Source organism: Microchirus variegatus (assembly GCF_963457635.1).
Source record: "Microchirus variegatus genome assembly, chromosome: 6".
Classification (NCBI taxonomy): Eukaryota; Metazoa; Chordata; class Actinopteri; order Pleuronectiformes; family Soleidae; genus Microchirus; species Microchirus variegatus.
Window position 1 is genome coordinate 28,582,557 of NC_139807.1, and position 27,992 is coordinate 28,610,548.

The window sequence follows — 27,992 nt, forward strand, 5'->3', positions numbered from 1 at the left end:
TTGAAAAAAAAAAAAAAAGTTAGGTGCTGATTAGCTGATTTAATTTCCCCTGGAATCATGTGATGTATTCTTTTTGTTATGGTTAAAGCTCGATGAGCTGCAGCGTTGTTTTGTATATGTAATAATAAGGTATTTAGTGTTTTTTTAGTTTATTTTGAATGTGAAAACAATACAAAAGAACACAATTATTTCATTTACATATCTGAAAACGTTTGTTTTAATCCCACCTCACAGCTTTTATTTATCTCTCTCTCTTTGAGTTACATTACTCTTTTGTCATGTCTATTTTTGTTTAATTATTTTATTTATTCCCACTTTACACTCCAGCTGCAACTAACAATTTTTTTCATTATCGATGAATCTGTCGATCATTTTATCGATTAATGGAATAATCTATTGGTCCATAAAATGTCAGAAAATGAAAAATTCACTTTACTTCCTTGTTTGTGGAGCAAAGAAATTAAGAACATTTTATTATTATTATATATTATTATATATTTAAGAGTGTGTGTGTGTGTGTGTGTGTGTGTGTGTGTTCTTGTCTTTCTATGCTTGTGTGGATCACCCCCTGGCTAAACACCCTTTTTGTGGGGACATTTTTCCTTGTGGGGACATTTTGCCCGGTCCCGAACGGTGTTCCCACATTGTGGTAAAGACATGAAGATGTGTGTGTGTGTGTGTGTGTGTTCTTGTCTTTCTATGCTTGTGTGGACCACCCCCTGGCAAAACACCTTTTTTGCGGGGACATTTTCCCTTGTGGGGACATTATGCCCGGTTCCGAACATGGGCCCCACATTGTGGTAAAGACATGTCGATGTATGTGTGCATGCATGTGTGTGTATGCTCTCGTCTTTCTATACTTGTGTGGACCACCCCCTGGCAAAACACCTTTTTTGTGGGGACATTTTCCCTTGTGGGGACATTATGCCCGGTTCCGAACATGGGCCCCACATTGTGGTAAAGACATGTCGATGTATGTGTGCATGCATGTGTGTGTATGCTCTCGTCTTTCTATACTTGTGTGGACCACCCCCTGGCAAAACACCTTTTTCGTGGGGACATTTTTCCTCGTGGGGACATTATGCCCGGTTCCGAACATGGGCCCCACATTGTGGTAAAGACATGTCGATGTATGTGTGCATGCATGTGTGTGTATGCTCTCGTCTTTCTATACTTGTGTGGACCATCCCCTGGCAAAACACCTTTTTTGTGGGGACATTTTTCCTTGTGGGGATTTACGTGGTCACCACATTGTGGTAAAGACATAGATGTGTGTGTGTGTGTGTGTGTGTGTGTGTGTGTGTGTGTGTGTGTGTGTGTGTGTGTGTGAGAGAGAGAGAGAGAGTGTGAGAGACTGTTGTGTTTTGTTAAGGTGTGGAGCAGTTTGCGGAACTAATAATTACTTTCCAACCTTTCCAAAAAACCTTGTTTATGGCAAAGGTGTCTGTGGTGAGTGTGTGTGTGTGTGTGTGTGTGTGTGTGAGAGAGAGAGAGAGAGAGAGAGAGAGAGAGAGAGAGAGAGAGAGAGAGAGAGAGACTGGAAACACAGTCGCCTAATCTTGTAATGTAGTCGGCACTTTGATGCAGTTGAAGGTGTTCTGAGGCGGGACAGGGGTTGGACAGGGGTTGGACATTACCTCACTCTGAGCGCTTTCTGCGGGAGAGAAACGAGCGAGTAATTAGCTGATTAGAGGCCCGACACTTTCAGCTCTGCCTCATCCAATCCCTGCTCATGCTGCTCGTGCAGGACCGCCTTCAGTCAGTCCGTGTAACCCACACACACACATACGCACAGTAGTAGGTTAAGTTAAGATTAAAGAGCGGGAGGAAACGCGTTGCTGCTGAGTGACACGCGTGGGTTCAAGGAAACGCGCATGGAAAGAGTTTAGAAACGACATTAATACAATAATATGTCAGCTTTATCTTAAGCTGATCCATGTGGGCGTTTATGAAATAACAAGGAGCAAGAGTTTAAGCAGAGTTTGTGTTTGAGGCTCTGCTCTCCGCGCGCTGACGCACGGCACAGGTGCGCGCACCAGTCCTTTTGACGCAGCCATGGAGAAATCCAAAAACTTCAGAATCGACGCCCTGCTCGCGGATGAGACCAACCGGGGCGGCCGAGACCTCTCCCCGGGTCAGAGCAGCGACAGCCCCGCGGGCAGCCCGCTTTCCTGCCGCCGCGCGGACACCCCGTCCCCGCGCGCCACGCAACTCCAGAGCGGAATAATCCCCAAAGCGGGCATCCTCAGTCTGTCGCATCCGGGACTCGGTTCGCTCCAGCAGAGCGCCATCCACGGCATGTACCCGGCACCCATGTATCCATTATCGGCGCTGAGTGCTGCGGGCCAGCACCCCGCCTTCACCTACACGGGCTTCACGCAGCTCACGCAGAGTTACCCGGATCACCTGAAGGCGGCGGCCATGGCGGGACATCTGCCGCTGGAGCACTGGATCCGAGCGGGCATCATGATGCCGCGACTGCCGGACTACAGCAGTGAGTATGATCTTAAATATAAAATATAAAATATAAAATATTAAATATTAAATAAAGACCATACGTTTTAAAATTAAGATTGAGTCAGATTAGTTAATAATTCAATATCTTTGTTTATCAACAATTCAAAGACATTTTTGAAAAATGCATCACAGTTGAGGCAAGAAAAATAACGGAATAAAACTCAATTCCGTCATTGCATTAAACGCATGACACAGTCTTCTTTGTTTTTAGTCAACATGTCAGGATTTTATTATCAGCGCTTGTTTTTAAATGATTGTAAAAAGAAAACAAAACTGCAGACTTGCTGTGAACCGTTATCAAGAAGGAAGTGAAAGATTTCATCTGATCGTAAAAACTGCAGCAAAGTTAATGTTTGACAGAAGCAGAAAAACTACAGTTTATTCTGCATTTACTTATTATTATTATTATGTTTAACCTACTCGATATTTTTGATTTGATTTGTTTTATGATATTATGTGGAATTATTATCATTATTATCATTATTATTATTATTATTATAATATTATTTAAATTAAATTCCTTGTGTTAGATAATTCTATAAGAATATTATTATGGGGTGTTTGTGTGACATTATCGCGGGTGGATTTCATAATTTAAGATGGAAAAGCTCTGAGTCGTATATCATTTTTACAGCCAGTGTCATTTTAATTTACAGCCTTTTTTTTTAAAAAAAGGAAAAAAGAAAAGAAAACGAAAGAATGTTTTTATGTCAGATCTTTATTAACCCTGTGTATCTTTACACACAAACGTGGTCATATTTATATTTCTCTATAAACGCCAACCTGATGAAAACTGTCTTTGTGTTTGAAGGAAAACTATAAACAAACACCGAGCACGCGCTGTGCTTCATCAATAAAACCCCAAAAGCCTTCATTGAATTTTCATTAAGTTAATGGCACGCCTGTGTTTTTATGGCCCTCGCGCTCGCTTCTGCTGCAAGTGTGTTGTGTGTGTGTGTATGTATGTGTGTGTATTTATATGTGTGTGTGCGTGTGTGTCAACAATCAAGTGTAAAGCCCTCACAGTTAATGATGACCGTGGAGTTCAGGCGCACATATGTGCGGACATATGTGCGCCTGAACTCCACGCGTCCTTGGTCTTTTTTTTATAAATAAGTAAACAGAAGACACAGCAGTGACAATTATATATATGTATATATATATATATATATACATATATATGTTTAATAATCACCTGCACTTCCTTTGTGTTGGGACAAAACATTTATTTTAATATTAATTGTGATTTTTATTGACATAAATGGATATGATAAATAGATATAGAAGACTTATGTATGTTCATACATGCACACAATCCTCATGAAGATTCAACACCCATCACCTATAGAAGAAAAATAAGAAAAATTAATGAACAAATAAATGAAAAAAACAGCCTGTGATGTTTTACCCTTTTGGAATAAATGTCAATCCAATTTATTTATAAAGACCATTTAGAAAAAAACAACAGTAAATAAATGAATAAATAAAGAAATAGTTATTAAATGAATTAGCAGATGTAAAAACAAACAGACACATAAATAAAGACATAAAAACACTGGATGACATCTCACCCAGAAAACACAGAACCACTCTCACACTGAGAACAGAGATTTAAAATCTGACAGATCTGTAAATGTAAATGGGGAATGATAAAAAAAAACAAAACAATTATGAATAAGTTTCTATTTAAAAGAAGCAACTGTTCCACAGTCAAAAGCTCTGCTTCTTAGTTTTCAGCTGAGATGCTGGAACAGACAAAACAGACCATAAAAACAACCTTAACAACTGTGTAAATGTGATGTAGTAATAATTCAGTGTCACTCACTCAGCTCTTCTTCTTCCTCTTCTCTCCTCCTCCTCCTCCACTTCCTCCTCCTTCAGGCCCTCAGTCAGGGCTGCTGGGAAAGTGTCGGAGGCCTCGCACTGCGTTCACCAGTCAGCAGCTGCTGGAGCTGGAGAATCAGTTCAAACTCAACAAATATCTGTCCAGACCCAAACGCTTCGAAGTGGCCACGTCGCTGATGCTGACTGAAACACAGGTGAAGCATTCACACACAAGAATACATCAGAGTCAAACACATCACAGTTACATTAAAATACTTTCTGTATGAGATATTCACTGTAGTTTAAGTGTGGAAAAGAAAGACTTCATACCATAATTCTAATTCAAATACAAGGTACAACAGGATTACACTCAACTGTTATTTATGAGTCTATTTTAATATTTGACCTTTAGTGTCACAAATCATTATTATTGTGACACCAAAGAAAAAGAAGAAGTTATCTTTTTTTAATTCAACCAAGAAAATAAGCCTGAATTCTAAAATCTGTACAGAGAAATAATACAAAATACTATTTTTACAGCCATGAAAACCAATAATGTCAACATAAACATTCTATTAATATTATTATTATGATTATTATTAATAATAATCATAATAATAATAATACTAATAATAATGATTATACTAATAATAATGACATTATTATTATTATTGCTATTATGTATATATTATATATAGTAATAATATATATATTATTATTATAATAAGACATACTAATTATTATAATATTATACATTTCATTATTATTATTATTATTATTATTATAATAAATAATCTCCCTAAAACCTGATTGAAAACACACAGTTTTATTTTATTTTATATGTTTCAAATGATAATTATTTTATTTTGCATTAAATAATTATTTTTTAATTGTAGTTTTATTAATTTCATGGTTTATTCCTCAAAGTTTAAAAAAGAGTCAATACAGTTCTTCACATGTATATTTGACACAGACTCAGTGAACTGAAATGAAACTCATTTTATTCTCTAAAAGTCACCATCCTCTCTCTCCGTCCCTGTCTGCAGGTGAAGATCTGGTTCCAGAATCGCAGGATGAAGTGGAAGCGCAGCCGGAAGGCCAAGGAGCAGGCGAGCGCGTCGGCTCAGTCTGACGCCGAGCGACTGCGCGGTGGAGGAAAAAGTGCCAAAGACAAATGTGCAGAGAGCAGGAGAGCTGCGAGTCCTGACGACGCCGGGATAAACCTCGACATGGAGGACGGAGAAGAGGACGAGGAGGAAGAGGACGAGGAGGAAGAGGAGGAAGAAGAAGAAGAAGAAGAAGTGGTGGGAGGCAGCAGGCACGGTTTCCCTGTTGCCATTGGCAACGGCAAGGTCGGGATGCCTCGACCCACAGACTTCCTGCAGCGTGGCACAGATGTCGTCGGCTACAATCCTCACAGCCCGTTCTCTGAGGAGGAGCTGGAGGGCGTGCAGGTGGGAGCAGGAGACAGGAAGATCGGAGCTGGACTGTGAGGACCAGACTGGGACACTGGGACACTGGGACAGAGGGACACTGGGACAATGGAACTCTATCTAAAGAGGACACGCTTCCAAACATAAAGGTCTTTGTCTGGACCTTTACTGCACTCATTCTTCCACACACAGGACTGTGGAACAAATATATTGTGTACATTTCATAGCATGCTAAAAAAGATGAAGAAGATGAAGAAGAAGAAGAAGAAGATGATGAATGTGCTCCTTTCCTCCCTCAATGTGAGCTGTTTTCATGTGTGTGTGTTTTCTACGTCCACTGACAGCTGCAGCTCCTCCCAGTGAGCAAACACACGCACGTTAAGACAGCGTGAGAATGTACAAACGAAGAGGTGCAGCCTCCTCCTCCTCCTCCTCTTCCTCCTCCTCTTCCTCCTCCTCTTCCTCTTCCTCTTCCTCTTCCTCTTCCTCCTCCTCCTCCTCCTCCACAGACACCTGCAGCTGCTGGGGATTCTTCTGCAGAACCTCCCACGTTATTGTACCGATGCTGACGTCTGTGACCACTCCTCCTCTCCTCTCGTGTAAATGTGTAATTTAAGTTATTTGAACAATCGCGAATTGTGTAACTTGTATTTATGTGAAACTTTAAACGTTTGTGGTGTGGATATGAAGTTTAAAAATGTGAAATAAAAAAAACAAAGAACGAAAGAAAGCTGGAAATGAAGTTGGTTTTTCGTCGGTAGGAATCAAAGACGTGACCTCAATGTGCTGCCAACGTCTAAATGTTGATAGGAGAGTAAAACAAGGCTAAAATTAACCATTCATCCATTCATGATGTTAGTTTTGTGTCATCAGCACCTAATTTAATGGTGAGACATATATTCATTCACAACTGCACTAACAAAGACAACTGGGATTCAACCTCTGAGGACCAGGAATGTGTTGGACACACACACATATATATATATATATATATATATACACAAATGTATATGTACTCAAATTGAGAAATAATTAGTGAATATGTTGGCGTCTTATCCCCAGATAAAACAACTGTAATAATGAGTTTTTTCATTCACTTACATTCACTTTCTCCTCATAAAACCTATGTATTATTATTGTTATTATTATTATTATCATCTATTATTATGAACTCTAATCTGTGAGAAAACCTGCTCACTGCTTTTTGACCACAGGGTCACATGGTGCTGCGGTGGACAAAGTTGTGTCCTCACGACCGTAGGCCTTTCTGTGTTGAGTTTGAATGTTTCTACATTTTCTGATTGAATGAGTGAATAAAAGGTCAGCCAATATTAGGCGATATATATATATATCTCTGAAATGATAAGAGACCTTCAAAACTCACTTTAATTGAACTCAGTGTAAACAGTCTATCTGCGTTTTCTTAAACTGTCGCCTGCAGCGAAAGCAAAATTCTCCATTCCCAGGTTTAATTTACTACGAAAGCTCTCATATATTAATTACTTGCTGGGGGTTTACTGATAGCCAAATAATTAAGTTAATGAAGAGGATGTTAAGCGATCAAAAGCCTTATGGTGATGTCACACAGGCCCATTTTAATTTCCAGGAGCAACAGCATGATGAGTGTGTGTGTGTGTGTGTGTGTGTGTGTGTGTGGCACAGTGTTTTATTGGGCTGTGATTAAAGAGCAGATTGGAGGACATGCAGTACGGTGTCACTTAGTCCCCTCTCACATATTTATATAGTGATTAAATGTTTTCTTAAGAGGGCGACAGAAACAAGCTGCTCACGTGAAGAGGGAATAAAAAACAATCAGAGACCGCAAGTGCATTTAAACACTGAGGGGACATTTTAATACAGCATTTAACACAAAAACAGATGAGTCTTGTTTTAGAGTTTGTGTTAATTATTCTTAGGCAGGACATATGACTTCACTTCCACAGCAACAATTCACTATGTGTTATATATTAAAGAAGAAGCAGATTCTGCAGCTTTGTCTCAAGGGTTATGTTCACGTCGTTAGTGAAGTCTGGAGCGTCCCACAGACTCTGGGTAAATACAATCATTTAATTTCACACTCTTATTATGCACAACGTTAAAGGTGCATTATGTAATAAATCTAAAGCAACTGGCCGTAAAATCCTCCTAATATGTCACATAGACTCAGGAATAATGTTCATATAACAAACTGAACTCACCAACAACAACAGTACAGACAAAATATTCACATTCACAAATATTTAGCAGACTGCAAATCATGTTTATGTTTTGGCATGTGGCGCCACCTACCGCCATCTACCAATCATTGCAGTCAGTAGAGTCTCAGCTGCCGAGCAACCACAGGTTGCCAGTTACGTCAGAAAACAAAACCTAAAAGACCTCGGTATCTTGAATTTGAATGTAGTAACTGTTTTTGGCCACATTCTTACATATGGCGCCTTTAACCAGGTAACACTTCTCGGCTGCGCTCTGCCACAGTGGATGATCCAAACACTTGATTTTAGAACCCACCCAGGCTGGATTACACAGCTGCTTTTATCCATGACTATGTTTAAACATACAGTTTATACAGAGGTTATAACAATGTGTCTCATATCCTTTTTTTAAATCACTTTTTATGAACAAAAAGAAAAGTAAAACGCTCTAATTGTGTGACTTCTTCACAATTATTGCTGCTTAAATCACTACGAAAAGTGCGATATACAGTTAAATGAATTATAACTTTGACTCAACAACACATAAGAAGAATGATGAATATGTGACCTATAAACACACACCCTCAGGACGTCCATATAAGGAGTTGTTTTATTACCACGGCTGCACCTGTGAACACTGAGGGTTAACAATGAGCAGTTACTCGGGGGCAGCCCTGCCCTTGACCTGGCAGGGACTCAAACCAGCAACCCTCCAAGTCATAAGCCAAGTTCCCTCTCCACTTGTGCTGCCCCAGGTAACACAATCATTAACTATTGATCACTTATACTTCATCATAGGTTATTTAGTTAATCATTAGGTGATGAATACTGGATACATGATATGTTGCCAGATTAGATTAGATTAGATTATTGACAGTGGGGACATTTGCATTGTTACAGCATCGATGTGGAAAGGATATGGAAAAGCAAGTAAATTAACTAAGAGAAAAAAAAAATGTTGTTTCCTTATGTTTACTCACTTCTGTTATTATTATGATTATGATTATTATTAATATTATTAGATATACTATATATATGTATAATAATAATAATAATAATGCATTATATTTGAAGGTGCTTTTCAAGACACTCAAGGTCGCTGAGTATATGTATATATACACATACATGTACTGTATATATATACCGTTACCGTGTTTCTTACTCTCATATCACACACACACACACAAAACCACAAATGCTGTTTGTTGTTTTTGTTGGTCTGTCTGTCTGTATTGTCGTATTGCAAAAAAAAAAAAAAATACAATTTATGATGATATTATGAAATAAATATGGATTCTAAATATAAAAGGTATATTTATATTTAAATGTTGACACCATCTTAATGAATTATACACATACTTAGAAAATTCATTGATGTCATCTGCAGGTAAAAAAAACTACAAAAATACAGATTTATGTACTAAAAAACAAAAGCATTCAGATATCCATGGTTGTCACCATGGTATTCAGTGTTTAGTATACACTAACTACATTACAGTATATAAACCCTCACAGTGTGATTGAGCTCCTTCCACATTATCCATAAGAACATCTTTATACATTGCATTGTCTCTGCAGTGTTGACTGTTTGTTTTAATCTGCCATTGAATGAGTAATAATGGAATTATAATGAATTGGCTGAGTATTAATAGCTTTGTCACACGGACAATAGCAATAAAAAGGCAATGTTATAATGCAAGATAGATTTAGGGTATGAGATCACCGCCATTATACGCCAATAATCTACTGCTGTCTATAATCAATTATTTACACATACTGAAATGATGAAATTGCATTGTTACAATCAGCCTATACTCAATTATAACATGTATATATATATATATATATACTTGTAAGTTGTTTTTCTTGTGTGTAGTTTCAGCAGATTTTATTGTACCGATTATGATTTATATTCATCATTTGATAATTGTTATTGTGTGTAATGTATAGCGCGTAGTTGTGATGTACATGCATTTACATTTGAGTGTGTACTTCTGTGTTTTAGTGTAGTTTTAACGTGTTTGTCATGTTGCAAACCAGCACTAGCTATAAACTCTACGTAGAGCGTTTGTACTTGAACTCTGTGAAGTGTGTTGTTATCGTCGCAGTTTTAGTTTCTGTCATAATAACTGCGAACCAGCATGAGCTGATGTTTAAATATATATAGTACAAATGTTATAATAATTCAGCGCATGGTTATTGGTCACTGCCACTGCATCGGCATCGCGTTCCGCTTTTCGCCGCGCCAATTCTTCCCAGCAACAAGTTCAAATGGACGGAGTTTTCATTGACATTTTGGACGATGATTTAGTGGCGGAGCAGAGAATACGTAAACGTAAGCCTGCAGACGGAGCCGCTATCAAACTGCAGCTTTTAATTTGGCTGATGAAAAGTCATGCGAATCAATAGGAGCTCATTTAGTAGTGTGACTTGTCAGCTCTATGACAAATGCCATTTGGCCTGTTTTTTACGACACGGCCTCCCCACCACAGTACAAAAATCACAGCTAATTCAAAAGGCAGCAGAGCAATATATGGAGGTCATTGATTCCATTTCTCTTCTAATTTAATCTGAATACAGCAGTCATCTTGATTAAAAAATTCCTCCGTGTAAATCACAGTTACTGCTGATAACGCCGTCAGGTTTCTCCACAGTTATCCTGACAAAAGTGCTGACGGCCTTCTACCTCTTTGTTTTGTTTTCTATAAAAAAATGTTTCACTGTCTCTTGAATCACTCAAGTCACGGCTGAGATGTCACGTCAGGCCTCCAGACACCGAGCGCTTACCAGAAACCCCCCGTTTTCATAGAAAGACAAATAAATCGGCCTCTTTTTTTGCTTTGTTGGATTATAAATCCAAGGCCCCGTTAAAAATATTTACGACCCACAGTTTAATCAATCAGCGAAATGTCAGGCTCATTACGTAAAATATGAACAGATTGTGCGATCTTTTAACGTAATCACATGTATTGCTGCGGGTTTCCCGCACGCTCGTGTCCTGTCACTTAACTAATGGCCAAGTAAAGGAGTGAGTGAAAGGGGCTAATAAATTCACATCTGTCCCACGTAAAACGCTGTCCTTAAGTATGGGAAAAGCACTGTTTTTGCCAATAAAGTTTATTGAAAAGGTGTGGCCAGGGCAGACGTCTTCATGAGCGTCATTTATTGTTGCAGGAAATGAATGTTGTTTCACAGATTATGGCGTCAGTGTGTGACCCCTCGCTGAGTCAGTGTGTGACCCCTCGTTGCGTCAGTGTGACCCCCTCGTTGAGTCAGGGTGACACTCGTTGAATCAGTGTGACCCCTCGTTGCGTCAGTGTGTGACCCCTCGTTGCATCAGGGTGACCCCTTGTTGCGTCAGTGTGACCCGTCATTGCGTCAGGTTGACCCCTCCTTTAGCCACCCATCATTGCGTCAGGGTGACCCCTCTTTGAGTCACTGTGACCCCTTGTTGCGTCAGTGTGTGACCCCTCGTTGTGTCAGTTTGTGACCCCTCGTTGCATCAGGGTGACCCCTCGTCGAGTCACTGTGACCCCTCGTTGCGACACTGTGACCCCTTGTTGCGTCAGTGTGACCCGTCATTGCGTCAGGGTGACCCCTCGTTGAGCGACCGCTCATTGAGTCAGTGTGACCCCTCGTTGTGTCAGTGTGACCCATCATTGCGTCAGGGTGACCCCTTGTTGCCTCAGTGTGACCCCTCGTTGAGTCAGTGTGTGACCCCTCGTTGAGTCAGTGTGACCCCTCGTTGAGTCAGTGTGTGACCCCTCGTTGAGTCAGTGTGTGACCCCTCGCTGTGTCAGGGTGACCCCTTGCTGTGTCAGGGTGACCCCTTGTTGCGTCAGTGTGTGACCCCTCATTGCATCAGGGTGACCCCTCATTGAGTCACTGTGACCCCTCGTTGCGTCACTGTGACCCCTCGTTCCGTCAATGTGACCCCTCGTTGCGTCAGTGTGACCCGTCATTGCGTCAGGGTGACCCCTCGTTGAGCCACCCCTCATTGAGTCAGTGTGACCCCTCGTTGTGTAAGTGTGACCCATCATTGCGTCAGTGTGTGACCCCTCGTTGCGTCTGTGTGACCCATCATTGAGTCAGTGTGACCCCTTGTTGAGTCAGTGTGTGACCTTCAGGGATGACCCCCTCCGGTGTATGGATGCTTTTTAAGAATCAAACGAGGCTTGACAGCAGACACGGCCTTCAGCAGACACGACCTTAGGGAAAGTTTGTTTTTACAATCATTCCATCAACTTCAACCTTTTGGGGTTGACTGTGATGCATAAGAGAAACAAAGAGCATTCATTTATTGTTTTAGATAATAACAGACACACAGATTAAATAAATATTTCAGCTCTGCAGAGAAACTGCACATGAACTGGTTTGTGTTTGTTGTTCTTGTGGTTGTTGATGCTGCAGCCAGACAGACACAAACAAGGCCCATGTCTGCCCTCTGGTGTTGAAATAAAATATGAGTGAAAGTGGACTCATGCAAAAGAAAATTCACTTTTATCCAGTGACGTAGGCAGAAATAATATTTTGGGTGGGCCAGTAAAAAAACGTGGATTGGTCATCTTTTCCCAGGAAAAAGGACTTATAAAAACTTAGAATTAGAAAAAATTACAAATATGGACAAACTGGGAAAACAGTGACTATTTTACTTTGCAACATTACATTGTATTACAAAGACAACGAGGATGGAGCGGAAGAACATGGATGGTAGAACATGGATGGATGGATAATCAATAAGATTCCCCATTAATACACATTCTTACCAAGTTTGTGTGAACTATATGACATCTAAATAATGCATGCAATAATACATATATATGTATGTGTGTGTATGTATATATATATATATATATATATATACATATTGTTTGTGGTTTTTTGCTCTAAACTTGCAGTTTGGAAGTCCACCAGGTCTGAAAATGTAAGAATTTTACTGTAGAAATCATTATTATTATTATTATTATTATTATTATTATGCTCATTGTGTGCATCTCTAGTTCTTTTGCGTGAAATAAATGTAGTTCTTAATGTGAAAAATGAAAAATGCGCATGCTTTGCGCAGTATGTCTCTCTCGGGCACGCTCGCGGGTCAGGGGCGTGCCCGCGTCCGATGGGCGGGTCTTTTTGAAGCGCATGATGAAGCAGTGAAAAGCTCGTAGTAGTTGTTTTAAATCGTCCTTCTTCACTTCTGCCGCTCACAAACACACAGAGGAGAGTGAGTTAAACTCCACAGACACTGACACTGACACGGACTCTGTCACCATGGCTTCCGCTGAACTTGGTAAGACTTGACTTTTTTTAATGAAGTCTCTGTCGCCATATTAAAGTGTTGATGCTAGCTCACGTGGTGATGAGCTTGAACCTCTGTGAAACACAACTTTTCCTTCACTTTTGTGTCAGTAAACACACCGTGTTGTCTCCTCCTCGTGTGTCCCCGCAGCTCTTCTTAGTGTCTCTGATAAAAGTGGACTGGTGGACTTCGCTAAGAGGCTGGTGGACGTGGGTTTGTCTCTGGTGGCCTCGGGTGGCACGGCCAAAGCCCTGCGCGATGCGTCACTGGCTGTCAGGTAATAACTGTCACGTGCTTTTATTTACACAGTTACTTTTAAAACACACACACACACACACAGTTCTAATGCTGGAGTTAAACACAGAGCAGGAAGAAACAACTTATTACAATTATAAATAACAACAGAGGGACTAAGAGAAAGCAGCAGGAGTCAATTCTACAATTAATTTAAAAATGAATCGATCAGTTGAAGTGTTCTTAGTCTCTGATGTTTTGGGGTTTTTTGCTCCATGTAACTAAGTAAACATTATTTTTTGGGAAATACTGATTTTACTGGTTTTCTGGGCCAACGAATGAAGCCATCGATGGAGAAACATTTGCCCCTTTTAAAACTGTAGCTGTCACCTATTTATTTTAGCGTAGACCTGGGATGATTCCATACTATATACTTAGAAAAGAGAGAGTTATGTTAAATAACAGTGCTGGTATTATAAAAGCTTAGATCCACGCCTGAAAGCAACATGTGGTGTAGTGATCTAGTCCTGGTTTATATTCAGATATATTCAGGCTTCTGGATAAGTTGAACTTGAGCATGTTTTTGTGTTTTTGCTGTCGTCTAATCTGGAGGTGATGAACGCACACTCACTGCAGTTGTTTGGGAATGAAAAATGGTCCAATTTAAGATGTGAATGATCTTGTGGAAACTGAATTTGACTTTTTATTTTAATGTGATTGTCTAATCCGAGGGCAGCTTGTATGTTTTTAGTTGTGGGAATTAACATCTGTGGATATCCGTTATAGCAGGGGTTCTCAAAGTTTTGATACCTGAGGGCCAATTTAGGAACCCAGTGTTGGACTGAGGGCCGAGAAAGGAAAAAAAACCCAAAGAAATCCCATTTGTGATAGTTTTAATGACCAGATTGCAGTTCTACAGTTTACACTTATTGGTCTGTATTCAGTAATGTCCAATAAACATTTAACAAGCTTAGTACCTCCTGCCGCCATTGGCCACCAGGCCTCACTTTGAGAACCAAAGGGTTAAAGCGATTAAGGAGTTTTCTGAAAGAATTCAGATTTGTGTATCATCTGCAAAAAAAGCAAAAAAATAATGTCATGTCTTTAGTATAAGGCTGCTTAAAGACACCTTGAAAATGGAGTTTGGTGCCCAAAATATTTTTATTGCATTGAAAGTCCAGTACATCTGTGGTTCTGTGTCCTGATCTATGCTGTGTGTTAGGGATGTGTCTGAGCTGACTGGACACCCAGAGATGCTGGGAGGCAGAGTGAAGACCCTTCATCCTGCCGTCCACGGAGGCATCCTGGCCAGGAAAACCCCCACGGACACCGCAGACATGGAGATGCTGGGCTACAGCCTGGTCAGGTAAGAGAGAGAGATTACACACTGGGAGAGCACAAACCTCTGCAAAGGAGACTCAGTTTCCCACAGTGTTCTGTCAAACCACAGTCTAGTAATTTCTTACCCTGCACCATAATAACTGACCATAATCCTCAGAAAATGTCTGTATTTTCTTGTCGTTTGTCGTCACAAAAGGGCTGAAACTTTAAAAGACTTTTTTAAACGACTCCACAGCTGTGACGGTGAGGTCGATCACAAGCTCGTGCGTTTGGTGAGACTGAGACAAAATAAAAGCACGCGTCGTTGATTTGATTTGGCAGCTGGTTAATGAGGAAACTGCTGCTCTGCTGAAAGCTTGTCTTGTGACTCTCGTTTGTTGAGGACGTGGCAGCGTCCACGTGCTAAATGAAACCATCCAATTCTGCTAGATGTGCAACATGACTCGGGAGACGCTGAACAATCGAGTCTGCATGTTTCATTGACTTATTTTAAGTTTTCTGAGCATGTGATAAAGAGTTTGAGTTAATCATTTGATGCAAGACGCAAAACACTGGGATCGGACTGTGGCCTCCACCAAGGGGGGTTTGTTTGTGGCTGCATTTGTTTGTCTGGTTTTGTGCTGTATGACTGAAAATGTAGGGTAAAGATATGATGAGAGTGAATGTTTGGACTCTCTGTAATGATGGATGTTTGCACCTTGAATGCTTTGTCTAGTATTAACATTAGGGCTGTAACGATATGCGTATCGAAATCGAAATCGCGTTACTCAGAGCCACGAACCTGTGTTGCGATGTAAACGAAAACGTCCTTTCTAACTCTGTTATTTTTCCAGTCAGCCACATGATATGAGCTGTTAGTGCTACCAAACTTATGTTTATTAGGGGTGTCAAATTATCGCGTTAATTGTGATTAATTAATTACAGTCATCATTAACGAGTTATGTTTTTTAATCGCGTTAATCTCTTCTTCACTGATGTCCCCGCTACCGGGGGCAGCGTCAGACGCAGCGACAAAAGCGTCATAAAACCATGTCTAACGTTAACAAACGCAGACATGCTGCATACCCACAGAAAGGTCAGAAACTCGGCTAAAAGCTCATATAAACCATTCTTATGTTCAACAAACGCAGTTAAAACACCGATGGATCAAACCCGCAGGAGTGGAAAAAACCTGTTCCAGTGCACACATTGAAAAGCTGCACCGGAGCTTCAGCGTGATTGTGTTGTTTAAATAAAATCGTGGAATGTATCGAATCGTGGGTCAAAAATAGTAATACGTGAGTTTGTGTATCCTTACAGCTCTAATTAACATTATTCATTTTTGGCTCGCAATAGAAATAATGTCTTCTCTTTGCTCTTCTTCCAGAGTGGTGGTGTGCAATCTCTACCCGTTTGTGAAGACTGTCGCCAACCCTGATGTTAAAGTGGAGGATGCTGTGGAGCAGATTGACATCGGTACGTCCAAATTTGCTTGTTGATATTAAAATAATACTACGTGTTTATATGTTTTGCTTCAAGGACACAGAAACCAATCTGTATTTCATGTTCTGTAATCTTTGACTTTTCCCTTTGCTCCCAGGTGGAGTCACTCTGCTGAGAGCTGCGGCCAAGAATCACGCTCGAGTCACTATTGTGTGCGATCCTGCCGACTATTCTCTGGTCGCCAAGGAGATGGAGGATTCAGGAGACAAAGACACGAAGCTGGAAACACGCAGGACTCTGGCCCTCAAAGTAAGTCGTTTTTCACTTCACTGTGTGGGAGAAACACATTCTCTCTGGTTTTAGACGGTGAGTTTGACAAAACATATGCTGCTGTTGCAATATTTTCACTAATATTTACCTCTGCATTGAATTTTATAGATGTATAATTGTCCAATAAATTCCTAGTAGTTGATAGTTTCATCTAAAATGAATGAAAGCTGTTGATGTGCAAAGCAACGATGACGATTTAGATTTTATCACACTGACCTCAGAGCAGCTGTCTCTGTGAATGTGGAGTTTTCAGTGTTTGCTCTTTGATGTAAAGCATGCCATCTTTAATTAAGGCTGCATAATGGTAACCACATGCTGATGTGTCTCCATGAGGCTAAAGTTGGTTAATGCACCACAGAGTCCATAATTTAAGACTGGGGACTCGAGTGAGGCAGACCCTCATCTCCAGTGATGGGGGCAGGGGGGGGAGAACAAAACTTTATTGCATTAAATTACACTGCGTCCAACGTAAGTATAAAAGAATGACGATACTTTTGTGGCTGTTTCTCATGAGGCCTGCAGACGTACACTACCGGTCAAAAGTTTGGGGTCACTTAAAAAATGTCCTTATTTTTGAAAGAAAATCACTTTTTTTTTTCAATGAATATAACGTTAAATAATCAGAAATACACTCTAAACGACTATTCTAGCTGCAAACGTCTGGTTTTTAATGGAACATGTACATAGGTGTATAGAGGCCCATTTCCAGTGTTCTAATGGTACATTGTGTTTGCTCATCGCGTTAGAAGGCTATTGGATGATTAGAAAACCCTTGTGCAATGATGTTAGCACAATTTTTCTGGTTCTTTGACGAAAGGGCAAACGAACAAAAAATCATTATTTCTAATCTTGGCAATGTCTTGACTCTTTTCTATTCATTTTGCAACTCTTTTGATGAATAAAAGTGTGACTTTTAATGGAGAACAGAAAATAATTGTGTTGGTGACCCCAAACTTTTGACCGGTAGTGTAGACATTCATTAAAACATTCGGTACGGTTTACTTTAAAGCAATTGTTTTCAGTGTAACTGAATCATTAAAATCAGTTCATTAAAAAGCTTTGTAAATTAGATTAAATATTAATAAAATAATGAAATCTTTATAAATGATTTATTGGTCTATATAATTTTCTGAATTAATCAAATGTTGATCAGTGTTTCAAGCCGTCTTCACAAATCATAGTATGTATATTAATTCTATAAGTATATTGTCCATGTTGAGTGTGTCACAGATACACAGATTTGTAATTGTGCAGCACTGGTATAAATATTATTCCCTCTAAATCCTAATAATAAAGTAAACGTACCCAAAACTGCCTCTCACTGAGTTGTTGTTGTAGACGTTTAGCTGTTCACACATGTAGATGTTTGCTCAGAGGGTCAGTCGGGCAAAGTTCACTTAAGCTTTTTTTCTTTTTAATCACAAATGTCGATGTTTCAGGAGTTCAACCCTTTGATGACCTGTGAACTTTGACCTGATGTTGAGACAAATCTATATTTTGTGTGTCTTCAGATGTGGGTCGTTATGACTCTGAGCTGCTCTTAGGTGTTCTTGTGAACACAGCTAAAAGTGATGTGTTGGTGTTTCCTTTTTCTTTAGGCCTTCACTCTCACGGCGCAGTATGATGACGCCATATCAAACTACTTCCGTGGACAGTACAGTGCTGGCGTTTCTCAGCTGTCTCTGCGTTATGGCATGAACCCTCACCAAGCACCTGCCCAGCTCTACACGCTCCGCCCAGCCCTGCCCCTCAAAGGTAAACCTTTGTGTATTTAGATGTATATGTACTATAAACCATCGCATACATTTTCACAAGCACTTGACATTGTGAGATTGAGACCTTACAATAGAGAAAACACCATCATTCACACAATGAGCCAAACACAGCAAGAAACTAGGTCACCAATGTTGCTAAGACATTGCATTAAAGTTGTGTTTTCTGCTTATTAAGAGCGTTATTCCTATTGATTACTAAGATATTTATTTTCTTCTTTGTGATTCTCAGTGGTCAACGGTTCCCCTGGTTTCATTAACCTGTGCGACGCTCTCAATGCCTGGCAGCTGGTCAGAGAGTTGAAGAATGCTCTCGGCATGGCTGCTGCTGCCTCCTTCAAACACGTCAGCCCTGCAGGTGTGAGGACAAGACATGGACACAGTCTCTCGTCAGTGTAAACGTAGAACCTGCAGATCTGAAAACTACTCTTTGTTTGTCTTCCCTTTTTGTGAAGGAGCTGCAGTCGGAGTTCCTCTGACTGAGGAAGAAGCCAAAGTCTGTATGGTCCACGACATGTTGACAGATCTCTCGCCTCTGGCCACGGCCTACGCCAGGGCAAGAGGTACAACCTTTCATAAATGGAACCATACAGCAGATGAGGTGGAGGCTCTTTTTATGTCTGTGTTTAACGTGGAACTTGTTCTTCATCATCCTCAGGTTCAGACAGAATGTCTTCATTTGGAGACTTCATTGCCGTGTCGGACGTGTGTGACGTTCCCACCGCCAAGATTATTTCAAGAGAGGTAAACGAGTGTCAAAGAGTTCACTTTAGCTCGTATTGGTTTTGTTTTTACCATCAAACTCACCTCAACGCTTCTGTTCTCAGGTGTCTGATGGAATCATTGCTCCTGGTTACGATGACGAGGCACTGAAGATACTCTCCAAAAAGAAGGGTGGAAAGTACTGCGTTCTCCAGGTGACTTTTTGACTTCTTTTTTTGCTTGTTTTGTGAAAAACTTGCATTATTTTTGAAGAGCAAAATGGCGACACTGGGATGGTGGAGTTTACATGAGTCTGTAATGCATCTTCTATCAACTGGGTAAGTCATTTACTGGCATTAATTTTAAGATATTTTAATGGGAAAACAATTCAGTTTTAAGCAAGACAGAAAACCCCCCTTGTATTACACTTTACGACTCTTGATGAGCAGTTCTGCTATGCATACATTCATATATTAAATTCTATCACACAACTTTCATATCCATTCACATCACTACTGCCACAGCCGTCAGGAGCAGCGTGGGCTTTAAAGGTCCCATATTATGCAAAATCAACTTTTTTTTTAATCATTTTAATTCTTATATTTGGGGCAACAGCATCTGAAAACTGGAAGCGAAAAGTTCTATTCTTGGCTCCACAGTGCAGCACAGAGTTCTACACAAACGTCCAGCCTCAGAGGATTTATCTGTCCAGTGGATACATATTATATATGATGGCAATGTGCCTGATAGAGCCTGCAAATGATCACTTTTCCAAATGCTAACTGCTGTTAGCTCCCAGTAGCCTCTGTGGCTGATGTCATTTCGTGTCCCTAAAGTTTTGTTTTACTTGTGCATTTGTGTGTACACAGCAGCTGTTGTTTTCACTCTGATTTAAAGCCGTTTACAGTCATCTCGTGTTGCATGGAACGAATCATATGCATGAGTGCGGCATAAAATGTTGCAAAGCAAGAAAAACGCAAGAAACACAATGTGACAGATTTGTTTATATTGTATATTGTATGAGGACCTTGTTTGTGAGCATGTGTGTGTTTGTTTGCTTCAGATGGACGCAGACTATGAGCCTGATGAGTCTGAGGTGAGAGTGCTGTTCGGTCTCCATCTCAAACAGAAGAGGAACGGAGCTGTAATTGATAAGGCATTCTTCAACAACGTCGTTTCCAAGGGCTCGGTGAGTCGTCACGGTGACATGGGGTTGCTGGTGCCAATCCCACCTGACAGATTTGATATTATTACTGACGCAATCTGATCTTATATTATTTGATAATTTAAGCTCTCGAAGGAAGCCGTGCGTGACCTCACTGTGGCCACGATCGCCGTCAAGTACACTCAGTCCAACTCTGTCTGCTACGCTAAAGACGGACAGGTAAGAATACGAAGAGAAGCAAACGATCCACAGTTTATATATGTCATTTATTTATATATACTATACATTTCCTCTGCTCTTTGTTTTGCAGGTGATTGGAATGGGAGCAGGTCAGCAGTCTCGTATCCACTGCACTCGCCTGGCAGGAGACAAAGCTGATAACTGGTGGCTGAGACACCACCCGCGTGTTCTCAACATGAAATTCCGCGGTGGTGTGAAACGGGCAGAGATGGCCAATGCAATCGACCAGTACGTCAGTGACACCATCGGAGAGGTGAGCGCTAACAGCAGGCAACAAGATTTAGGATTATAGGCCTAGGGATCTTGGGGTGAATTCCAATTCCTTGCTTAACCCTCAATTTTAACCCGCAATCTCAAAAATGTGCGCTCCCTCTAGTGCAAGTGCTGTCCCGATTCTCTCGAAAAATTAAGTCGAGGGGCAAGTTTAAGGGCTGTATCGCCCTCAATATTGAGATTTTCCGAGACCACCCTTGGGAGCAAGGGCTACCCAGAATGCATTGCGTGTTTTGACATAACAAAGATGGCGCCGAAAGCAGCGAAACGAGTATGCTACAAATTAAGTATTTTCTTTGTTAATAGAGATATAAAAATGATGAAAACCATTGTATTATCTTAGTTTAGGCCCATATTATGGATTACTGACGTCATTGTTGCGTAACATTTATTTTTATTTTACGAGCTTTTGTCAATAGTCGGCCGGTGCGGACAAGCGATCGTTTGCTATGGTTTACTTTTCAATAAGTCGTGGTGTGTGGTAACTGTCAGCTGAATATGTCCGTGGTTGTGGTATTTGTATGAGTATCATCTTATGACTAACTGACAACCTAATAACTTGACTGACAAATGGATCGTAATAAATAATCGTTACTTAAATGTGTTCTTCTTCTTCTTCTTTTTTGGAGTTGACAGACTGGACGCAGCTTTCGCGTTATTCTGCCCCCTACAGTCTGAAGACGTATCTGCATTCAAGGGGTGTCCCATTTCTAAGTGACAAAATAACCCTCAACACTTTTGAGGTTTTGAGGCCAGTTAAGATTAAGGGTTGAGCTTGAGGGTTAAGATTGAGGGTTAAGATAGGAATTGGAATTAGCCCTTAATCTCACCACTGATTTTTAACTCTGACTGCTTTAGATTTGAGTGTGGTTGGTTGTGTGTTGACAGGGTCCAGACTTGGCCGTGTGGAAGTCCATGTACGACGAGGTTCCTGAGCCTCTGTCAGAGTCTGAGAAGAAGACATGGGTGAGCTCGCTGCAGGCCGTGGCCGTCAGCTCAGACGCCTTCTTCCCCTTCAGAGACAACATCGATCGTGCCAAACGGGTAAATGCCACACAGGGAATTCATGTGCTTTTAATTTTACATTCTGAAAAATTGGATTCATCAAAAACCGTTGTGTATTTACAGTCTTTTCCACTAAAGCCTCTTTCCTCTGTGTGACCCTGTAGAGCGGCGTCGACTACATCGCAGCTCCGGCCGGCTCTGCCGCTGACGAGGTGGTGATTAACGCCTGTAATGAGCAAGACATCACTCTGGTGCACACCAACCTGCGGCTCTTCCACCACTGAGCATCTCATCGTGCTCTCACTTCCATTACAATGGTTGTTAAACTTCTAACATCACTGATGGTCCCAACATTCCCACTCTTCACTCCTCCTCCGGGTCGAGAGGTTACATAAATAACTGCCTAAACTGTGATCTAAACACTAGAGCGGTGCAGTAACTGTTACTTGTCAGTGTTGAATAAACTGTTCATAACTGTTCCCAGGTGTTGTGGTTTTTTTTTTTAACACACAAGTGCAGTGCCCGTAGGAAGTGTGTATTCCTATAGTGGGAGCTGAAAAAGATTTTTCAGTTATGGTAATGCATGATAAGGAATGTAAAGGCTAATAATACAAACACTGTGCAACCCCATTAGGCACAAAGCAAAATGTTGACAAAAAACAACATACCATACTATGTCGTCCAAAATCGGACAATTTTTTTGAAAACATTTTTTAAGCCCAAAATGTGAAGAAAAACTTTATACTACACTTTGTCGTCCAAAATTGGGCAATATTTTTTGGGGGCGTTTTTGCCTTTTAAATGGATTATATAGTGGAGAGAGACAGGAAGCAGAGAGGCGGGGAATGACCGCTTGGTGCGGGGTTTGAACCAGGGTCACCTTTAGCAAGGACTATAATCTCAACAATGGGCAGGTTGGGTGCTCTACCATCTGAGCTAAAAGTCATGATATACTTTGTTGTCAACCTCAATCTCATACTAGACTATTTCGTCCAAAATCTGACCATTTCTTTGAAAAAAGATTTTGGTCCAAAATTTGACCAAAACGTCATACTATACTATGTCGTCCAAAACTGGGCAATTTTTTTAAAAACATTTTTTACCCCAAAATGTGACCAAAACTTCATACTATACTATGTCGTCGACCTGAATGTCATACTACAGTATTTTGTACAAAATCTGACAATTTTTTTGAAAAAAGATTTTGGTCCAAAATTTGACCAAAACGTCATACTATACTATGTCGTCCAAAATTGGGCAATATTATTTTTGGGGCGTTTTTGCCTTTTTAATGGATAGTAAAGTGGAGAGAGACAGGAGGCAGAGAGGTGGTGGAATGACTGTTTGGTGCGGGATTTGAACCGGGGTCACCTGTAGCAAGGACTATAGCCTCAACAATGGGCAGGTTGGGTGCTCTACCAACTGAGCTAAAAGTCATGATATACCTCGTTGTCGACTTCAATTTCATACAAGACTATTTCGTCCAAAATCTAACCATTTCTTTAAAAAAAGATTTTGGTCCAAAATTTGACCAAAACGTCATACTATACTATGTCGTCCAAAATCGGACCATTTTTTTGAAAACATTTTTTACCCCAAAATGTGACCAAAACGTCATAATATACTTTGTCGTCGACCTGAATGTCATACTACACTATTTTGTCCAAAATCTGACCATTTTTTTGAAAAAAGATTTTGGTCCAAAATTTGACCAAAACGTCATACTATACTATGTCGTCCAAAATTGGGCAATATTATTTTTGGGGCGTTTTTGCCTTTTCAATGGATAGTATAGTGGAGAGAGACAGGAGGCAGAGAGGTGGTGGAATGACTGTTTGGTGCGGGATTTGAACCGGGGTCACCTGTAGCAAGGACTATAGTCTCAACAATGGGCAGGTTGGGTGCTCTACCAACTGAGCTAAAAGTCATGATATACCTTGTTGTCGACTTCAATTTCATACAAGACTATTTAGTCCAAAATCTAACCATTTCTTTAAAAAAAGATTTTGGTCCAAAATTTGACCAAAACGTCATACTATACTATGTCGTCCAAAATCGGACCATTTTTTTGAAAACATTTTTTACCCCAAAATGTGACCAAAACGTCATAATATACTTTGTCGTCAACCTGAATGTCATACTACACTATTTTGTCCAAAATCTGACCATTTTTTTGAAAAAAGATTTTGGTCCAAAATTTGACCAAAACGTCATACTATACTATGTCGTCCAAAATTGGGCAATATTATTTTTGGGGCGTTTTTGCCTTTTCAATGGATAGTATAGTGGAGAGAGACAGGAGGCAGAGAGGTGGTGGAATGACTGTTTGGTGCGGGATTTGAACCGGGGTCACCTGTAGCAAGGACTATAGTCTCAACAATGGGCAGGTTGGGTGCTCTACCAACTGAGCTAAAAGTCATGATATACCTTGTTGTCGACTTCAATTTCATACAAGACTATTTAGTCCAAAATCTAACCATTTCTTTAAAAAAAGATTTTGGTCCAAAATTTGACCAAAACGTCATACTATACTATGTCGTCCAAAATCGGACCATTTTTTTGAAAACATTTTTTAGCCCAAAATGTGACCAAAACGTCATAATATACTTTGTCGTCAACCTGAATGTCATACTACACTATTTTGTCCAAAATCTGACAATTTTTTTGAAAAAAAAAATGTGTTCCAAAACTTGACCAAAACGTCATACTATACTATGTCGTCCAAAATTGGGCAATTTTTTGAAAACATTTTTTACCCCAAAATGTGACCAAAACATCATACTATACTATGTCGTCGACCTCAATGTCATACTACACTATTTCGTCCAAAATCTGACCATTTTTTTGAAAAAAGATTTTGGTCCAAAATTTGACCAAAACATCATACTATACTATGTCGTCCAAAATCGGACCATTTTTTTGAAAACATTTTTTACCCCAAAATGTGACCAAAACGTCATAATATACTTTGTCGTCGACCTGAATGTCATACTACACTATTTTGTCCAAAATCTGACCATTTTTTTGAAAAAAGACTTTGGTCCAAAATTTGACCAAAACGTCATACTATACTATGTCGTCCAAAATTGGGCAATATTATTTTTGGGGCGTTTTTGCCTTTTTAATGGATAGTATAGTGGAGAGAGACAGGAGGCAGAGAGGTGGTGGAATGACTGTTTGGTGCGGGATTTGAACCGGGGTCACCTGTAGCAAGGACTATAGTCTCAACAATGGGCAGGTTGGGTGCTCTACCAACTGAGCTAAAAGTCATGATATACCTTGTTGTCGACTTCAATTTCATACAAGACTATTTCGTCCAAAATCTAATCATTTCTTTAAAAAAAGATTTTGGTCCAAAATTTGACCAAAACGTCATACTATACTATGTCGTCCAAAATCGGACCATTTTTTTGAAAACATTTTTTAGCCCAAAATGTGACCAAAACGTCATAATATACTTTGTCGTCAACCTGAATGTCATACTACACTATTTTGTCCAAAATCTGACCATTTTTTTGAAAAAAAAAATGTGTTCCAAAACTTGACCAAAACGTCATACTATACTATGTCGTCCAAAATTGGGCAATTTTTTTGAAAACATTTTTTACCCCAAAATGTGACCAAAACATCATACTATACTATGTCGTCGACCTCAATGTCATACTACACTATTTCGTCCAAAATCTGACCATTTTTTTGAAAAAAGATTTTGGTCCAAAATTTGACCAAAACATCATACTATACTATGTCGTCCAAAATCGGACCATTTTTTTGAAAACATTTTTTACCCCAAAATGTGACCAAAACGTCATACTATACTATGTCGTCCAAAATTGGGCAATTTTTTAAAAAACATTTTTTACCCCAAAATGTGACCAAAACGTCATACTATACTATGTCGTCGACCTGAATGTCATACTACAGTATTTTGTCCAAAATCTGACAATTTTTTTGAAAAAAGATTTTGGTCCAAAATTTGACCAAAACGTCATACTATACTATGTCGTCCAAAATTGGGCAATATTATTTTTGGGGCGTTTTTGCCTTTTTAATGGATAGTATAGTGGAGAGAGACAGGAGGCAGAGAGGTGGTGGAATGACTGTTTGGTGCGGGATTTGAACAGGGGTCACCTGTAGCAAGGACTATAGCCTCAACAATGGGCAGATTGGGTGCTCTACCAACTGAGCTAAAAGTCATGATATACCTTGTTGTCGACTTCAATTTCATACAAGACTATTTCGTCCAAAATCTAACCATTTCTTTAAAAAAAGATTTTGGTCCAAAATTTGACCAAAACGTCATACTATACTATGTCGTCCAAAATCGGACCATTTTTTTGAAAACATTTTTTAGCCCAAAATGTGACCAAAACGTCATAATATACTTTGTCGTCAACCTGAATGTCATACTACACTATTTTGTCCAAAATCTGACAATTTTTTTGAAAAAAAAAATGTGTTCTAAAACTTGACCAAAACGTCATACTATACTATGTCGTCCAAAATCAAAAAAAAAAAAAAAAATAAGAGTTTAATTCCAAAATGTGGCCAAAACGTCATACTATACTATGTCGTAGACCTCAATGTCATACACACTATGTCATCCAAAATCTGACCATTTTTTTGAAAAAAGATTTTGGTCCAAAATTGGACCAAAACATCATACTATACTATGTCGTCCAAAATTGGGCCACTTTTTTTTAAAAACATTTTTTAGCCCCAAAATGTGACCAAAACGTCATACTATACTTTGTCGTTGACCTGAATGTCATACTACACTATGTCGTCCAAAATCGGACCATTTTTTTGAAAACATTTTTTAGCCCAAAATGTGACCAAAACGTCATAATATACTTTGTCGTCAACCTGAATGTCATACTACACTATTTTGTCCAAAATCTGACAATTTTTTTGAAAAAAAAAATGTGTTCTAAAACTTGACCAAAACGTCATACTATACTATGTCGTCCAAAATCAAAAAAAAAAAAAAAAATAAGAGTTTAATTCCAAAATGTGGCCAAAACGTCATACTATACTATGTCGTAGACCTCAATGTCATACACACTATGTCATCCAAAATCTGACCATTTTTTTGAAAAAAGATTTTGGTCCAAAATTGGACCAAAACATCATACTATACTATGTCGTCCAAAATTGGGCCACTTTTTTTTAAAAACATTTTTTAGCCCCAAAATGTGACCAAAACGTCATACTATACTTTGTCGTTGACCTGAATGTCATACTACACTATTTTGTCCAAAATCTGACCATTTTTTTGAAAAAAGATTTTGGTCCAAAATTTGACCAAAACGTCATACTATACTATGTCGTCCAAAATCGGGGAAAAAAAATGTTTTATTCCAAAATGTGGTCAAAACGTCATACTACACTATGTCGTCCAAAATCTGACCAATTTTTAGAAAAAGATGTTGGTCCAAAATTGGACCAAAACATCATACTATACTATGTCGTCCAAAATTGGGCCATTTTTTGAAAAAAGGATTTTTAGCCCAAAATGTGACCAAAATGTCATACTATACTTTGTCGTCGACCTGAATGTCATACTACACTATTTTATCCAAAATCTGACCATTTTTTTGAAAAAAATTTTTTTGCCCAAAATGTGACCAAAACGTCATACTATACTATGTCGTCGACCTCAATGTCATACTACACTATTTCTTCCAAAATCTGAACATTTTTTGGAAAAAAGATTTTGGTCCAAAATTTGACCAAAACATCATACTATACTATGTCGTCCAAAATTGGGCAATGTTTTTTTTGGGCGTTTTTGCCTTTTAAATGGATAGTATAGTGGAGAGAGACAGGAGACAGAGAGGTGGTGAACAACCGCTTGGTGGGGGATTTGAACCAGGGTCGCCTATAGCAAGGGCTATAGTCTCAACAATGGGCAGGTTGGGTGCTCTACCAACTGAGCTAAAAGTCATGATATACTTTGTTGTCGACCTCAATCTCATACTAGACTATTTCGTCCAAAATCTGACCATTTCTTTAAAAAAAGATTTTGGTCCAAAATTTGACCAAAACGTCATACTATACTATGTCGTCCAAAATCGGAGCATTTTTTTGAAAACATTTTTTAGCCCAAAATGCGACCAAAACATCATAATATACTTTGTCGTCGACCTGAATGTCATACTACACTATTTTGTCCAAAATCTGACCATTTTTTTGAAAAAAAAGAATTTGTTCCAAAACTTGACAAAAACGTCATACTATACTATG

At 39.5% G+C, this 27,992-nt stretch overlaps 2 protein-coding genes across 2 annotated transcripts; both read left to right on the forward strand.

Moving 5' to 3' along the window:
* Positions 1-2,055: 2,055 nt before the first annotated feature.
* Positions 2,056-5,834, forward strand: mnx2b (motor neuron and pancreas homeobox 2b; the record flags this gene model as incomplete). The annotated part of the gene is made up of 3 exons (XM_083890985.1): positions 2,056-2,494; positions 4,399-4,556; positions 5,388-5,834. 3 exons carry the CDS (start codon positions 2,056-2,058, stop codon positions 5,832-5,834), a joined length of 1,044 nt encoding a protein of 347 aa, XP_083747111.1.
* Positions 5,835-13,133: 7,299 nt separating this feature from the next.
* On the forward strand, positions 13,134-22,099 carry atic (5-aminoimidazole-4-carboxamide ribonucleotide formyltransferase/IMP cyclohydrolase). The gene is made up of 15 exons (XM_083890979.1): positions 13,134-13,253; positions 13,413-13,539; positions 14,719-14,862; positions 16,204-16,292; positions 16,417-16,568; positions 18,188-18,344; positions 18,594-18,719; positions 18,817-18,924; positions 19,020-19,105; positions 19,189-19,278; positions 20,127-20,252; positions 20,355-20,447; positions 20,539-20,721; positions 21,630-21,785; positions 21,911-22,099. The coding sequence occupies exons 1-15, from the start codon at positions 13,235-13,237 to the stop codon at positions 22,028-22,030; spliced, it is 1,776 nt and encodes a 591-aa protein (XP_083747105.1). The 5' UTR covers positions 13,134-13,234; the 3' UTR covers positions 22,031-22,099.
* Positions 22,100-27,992: the final 5,893 nt, after the last annotated feature.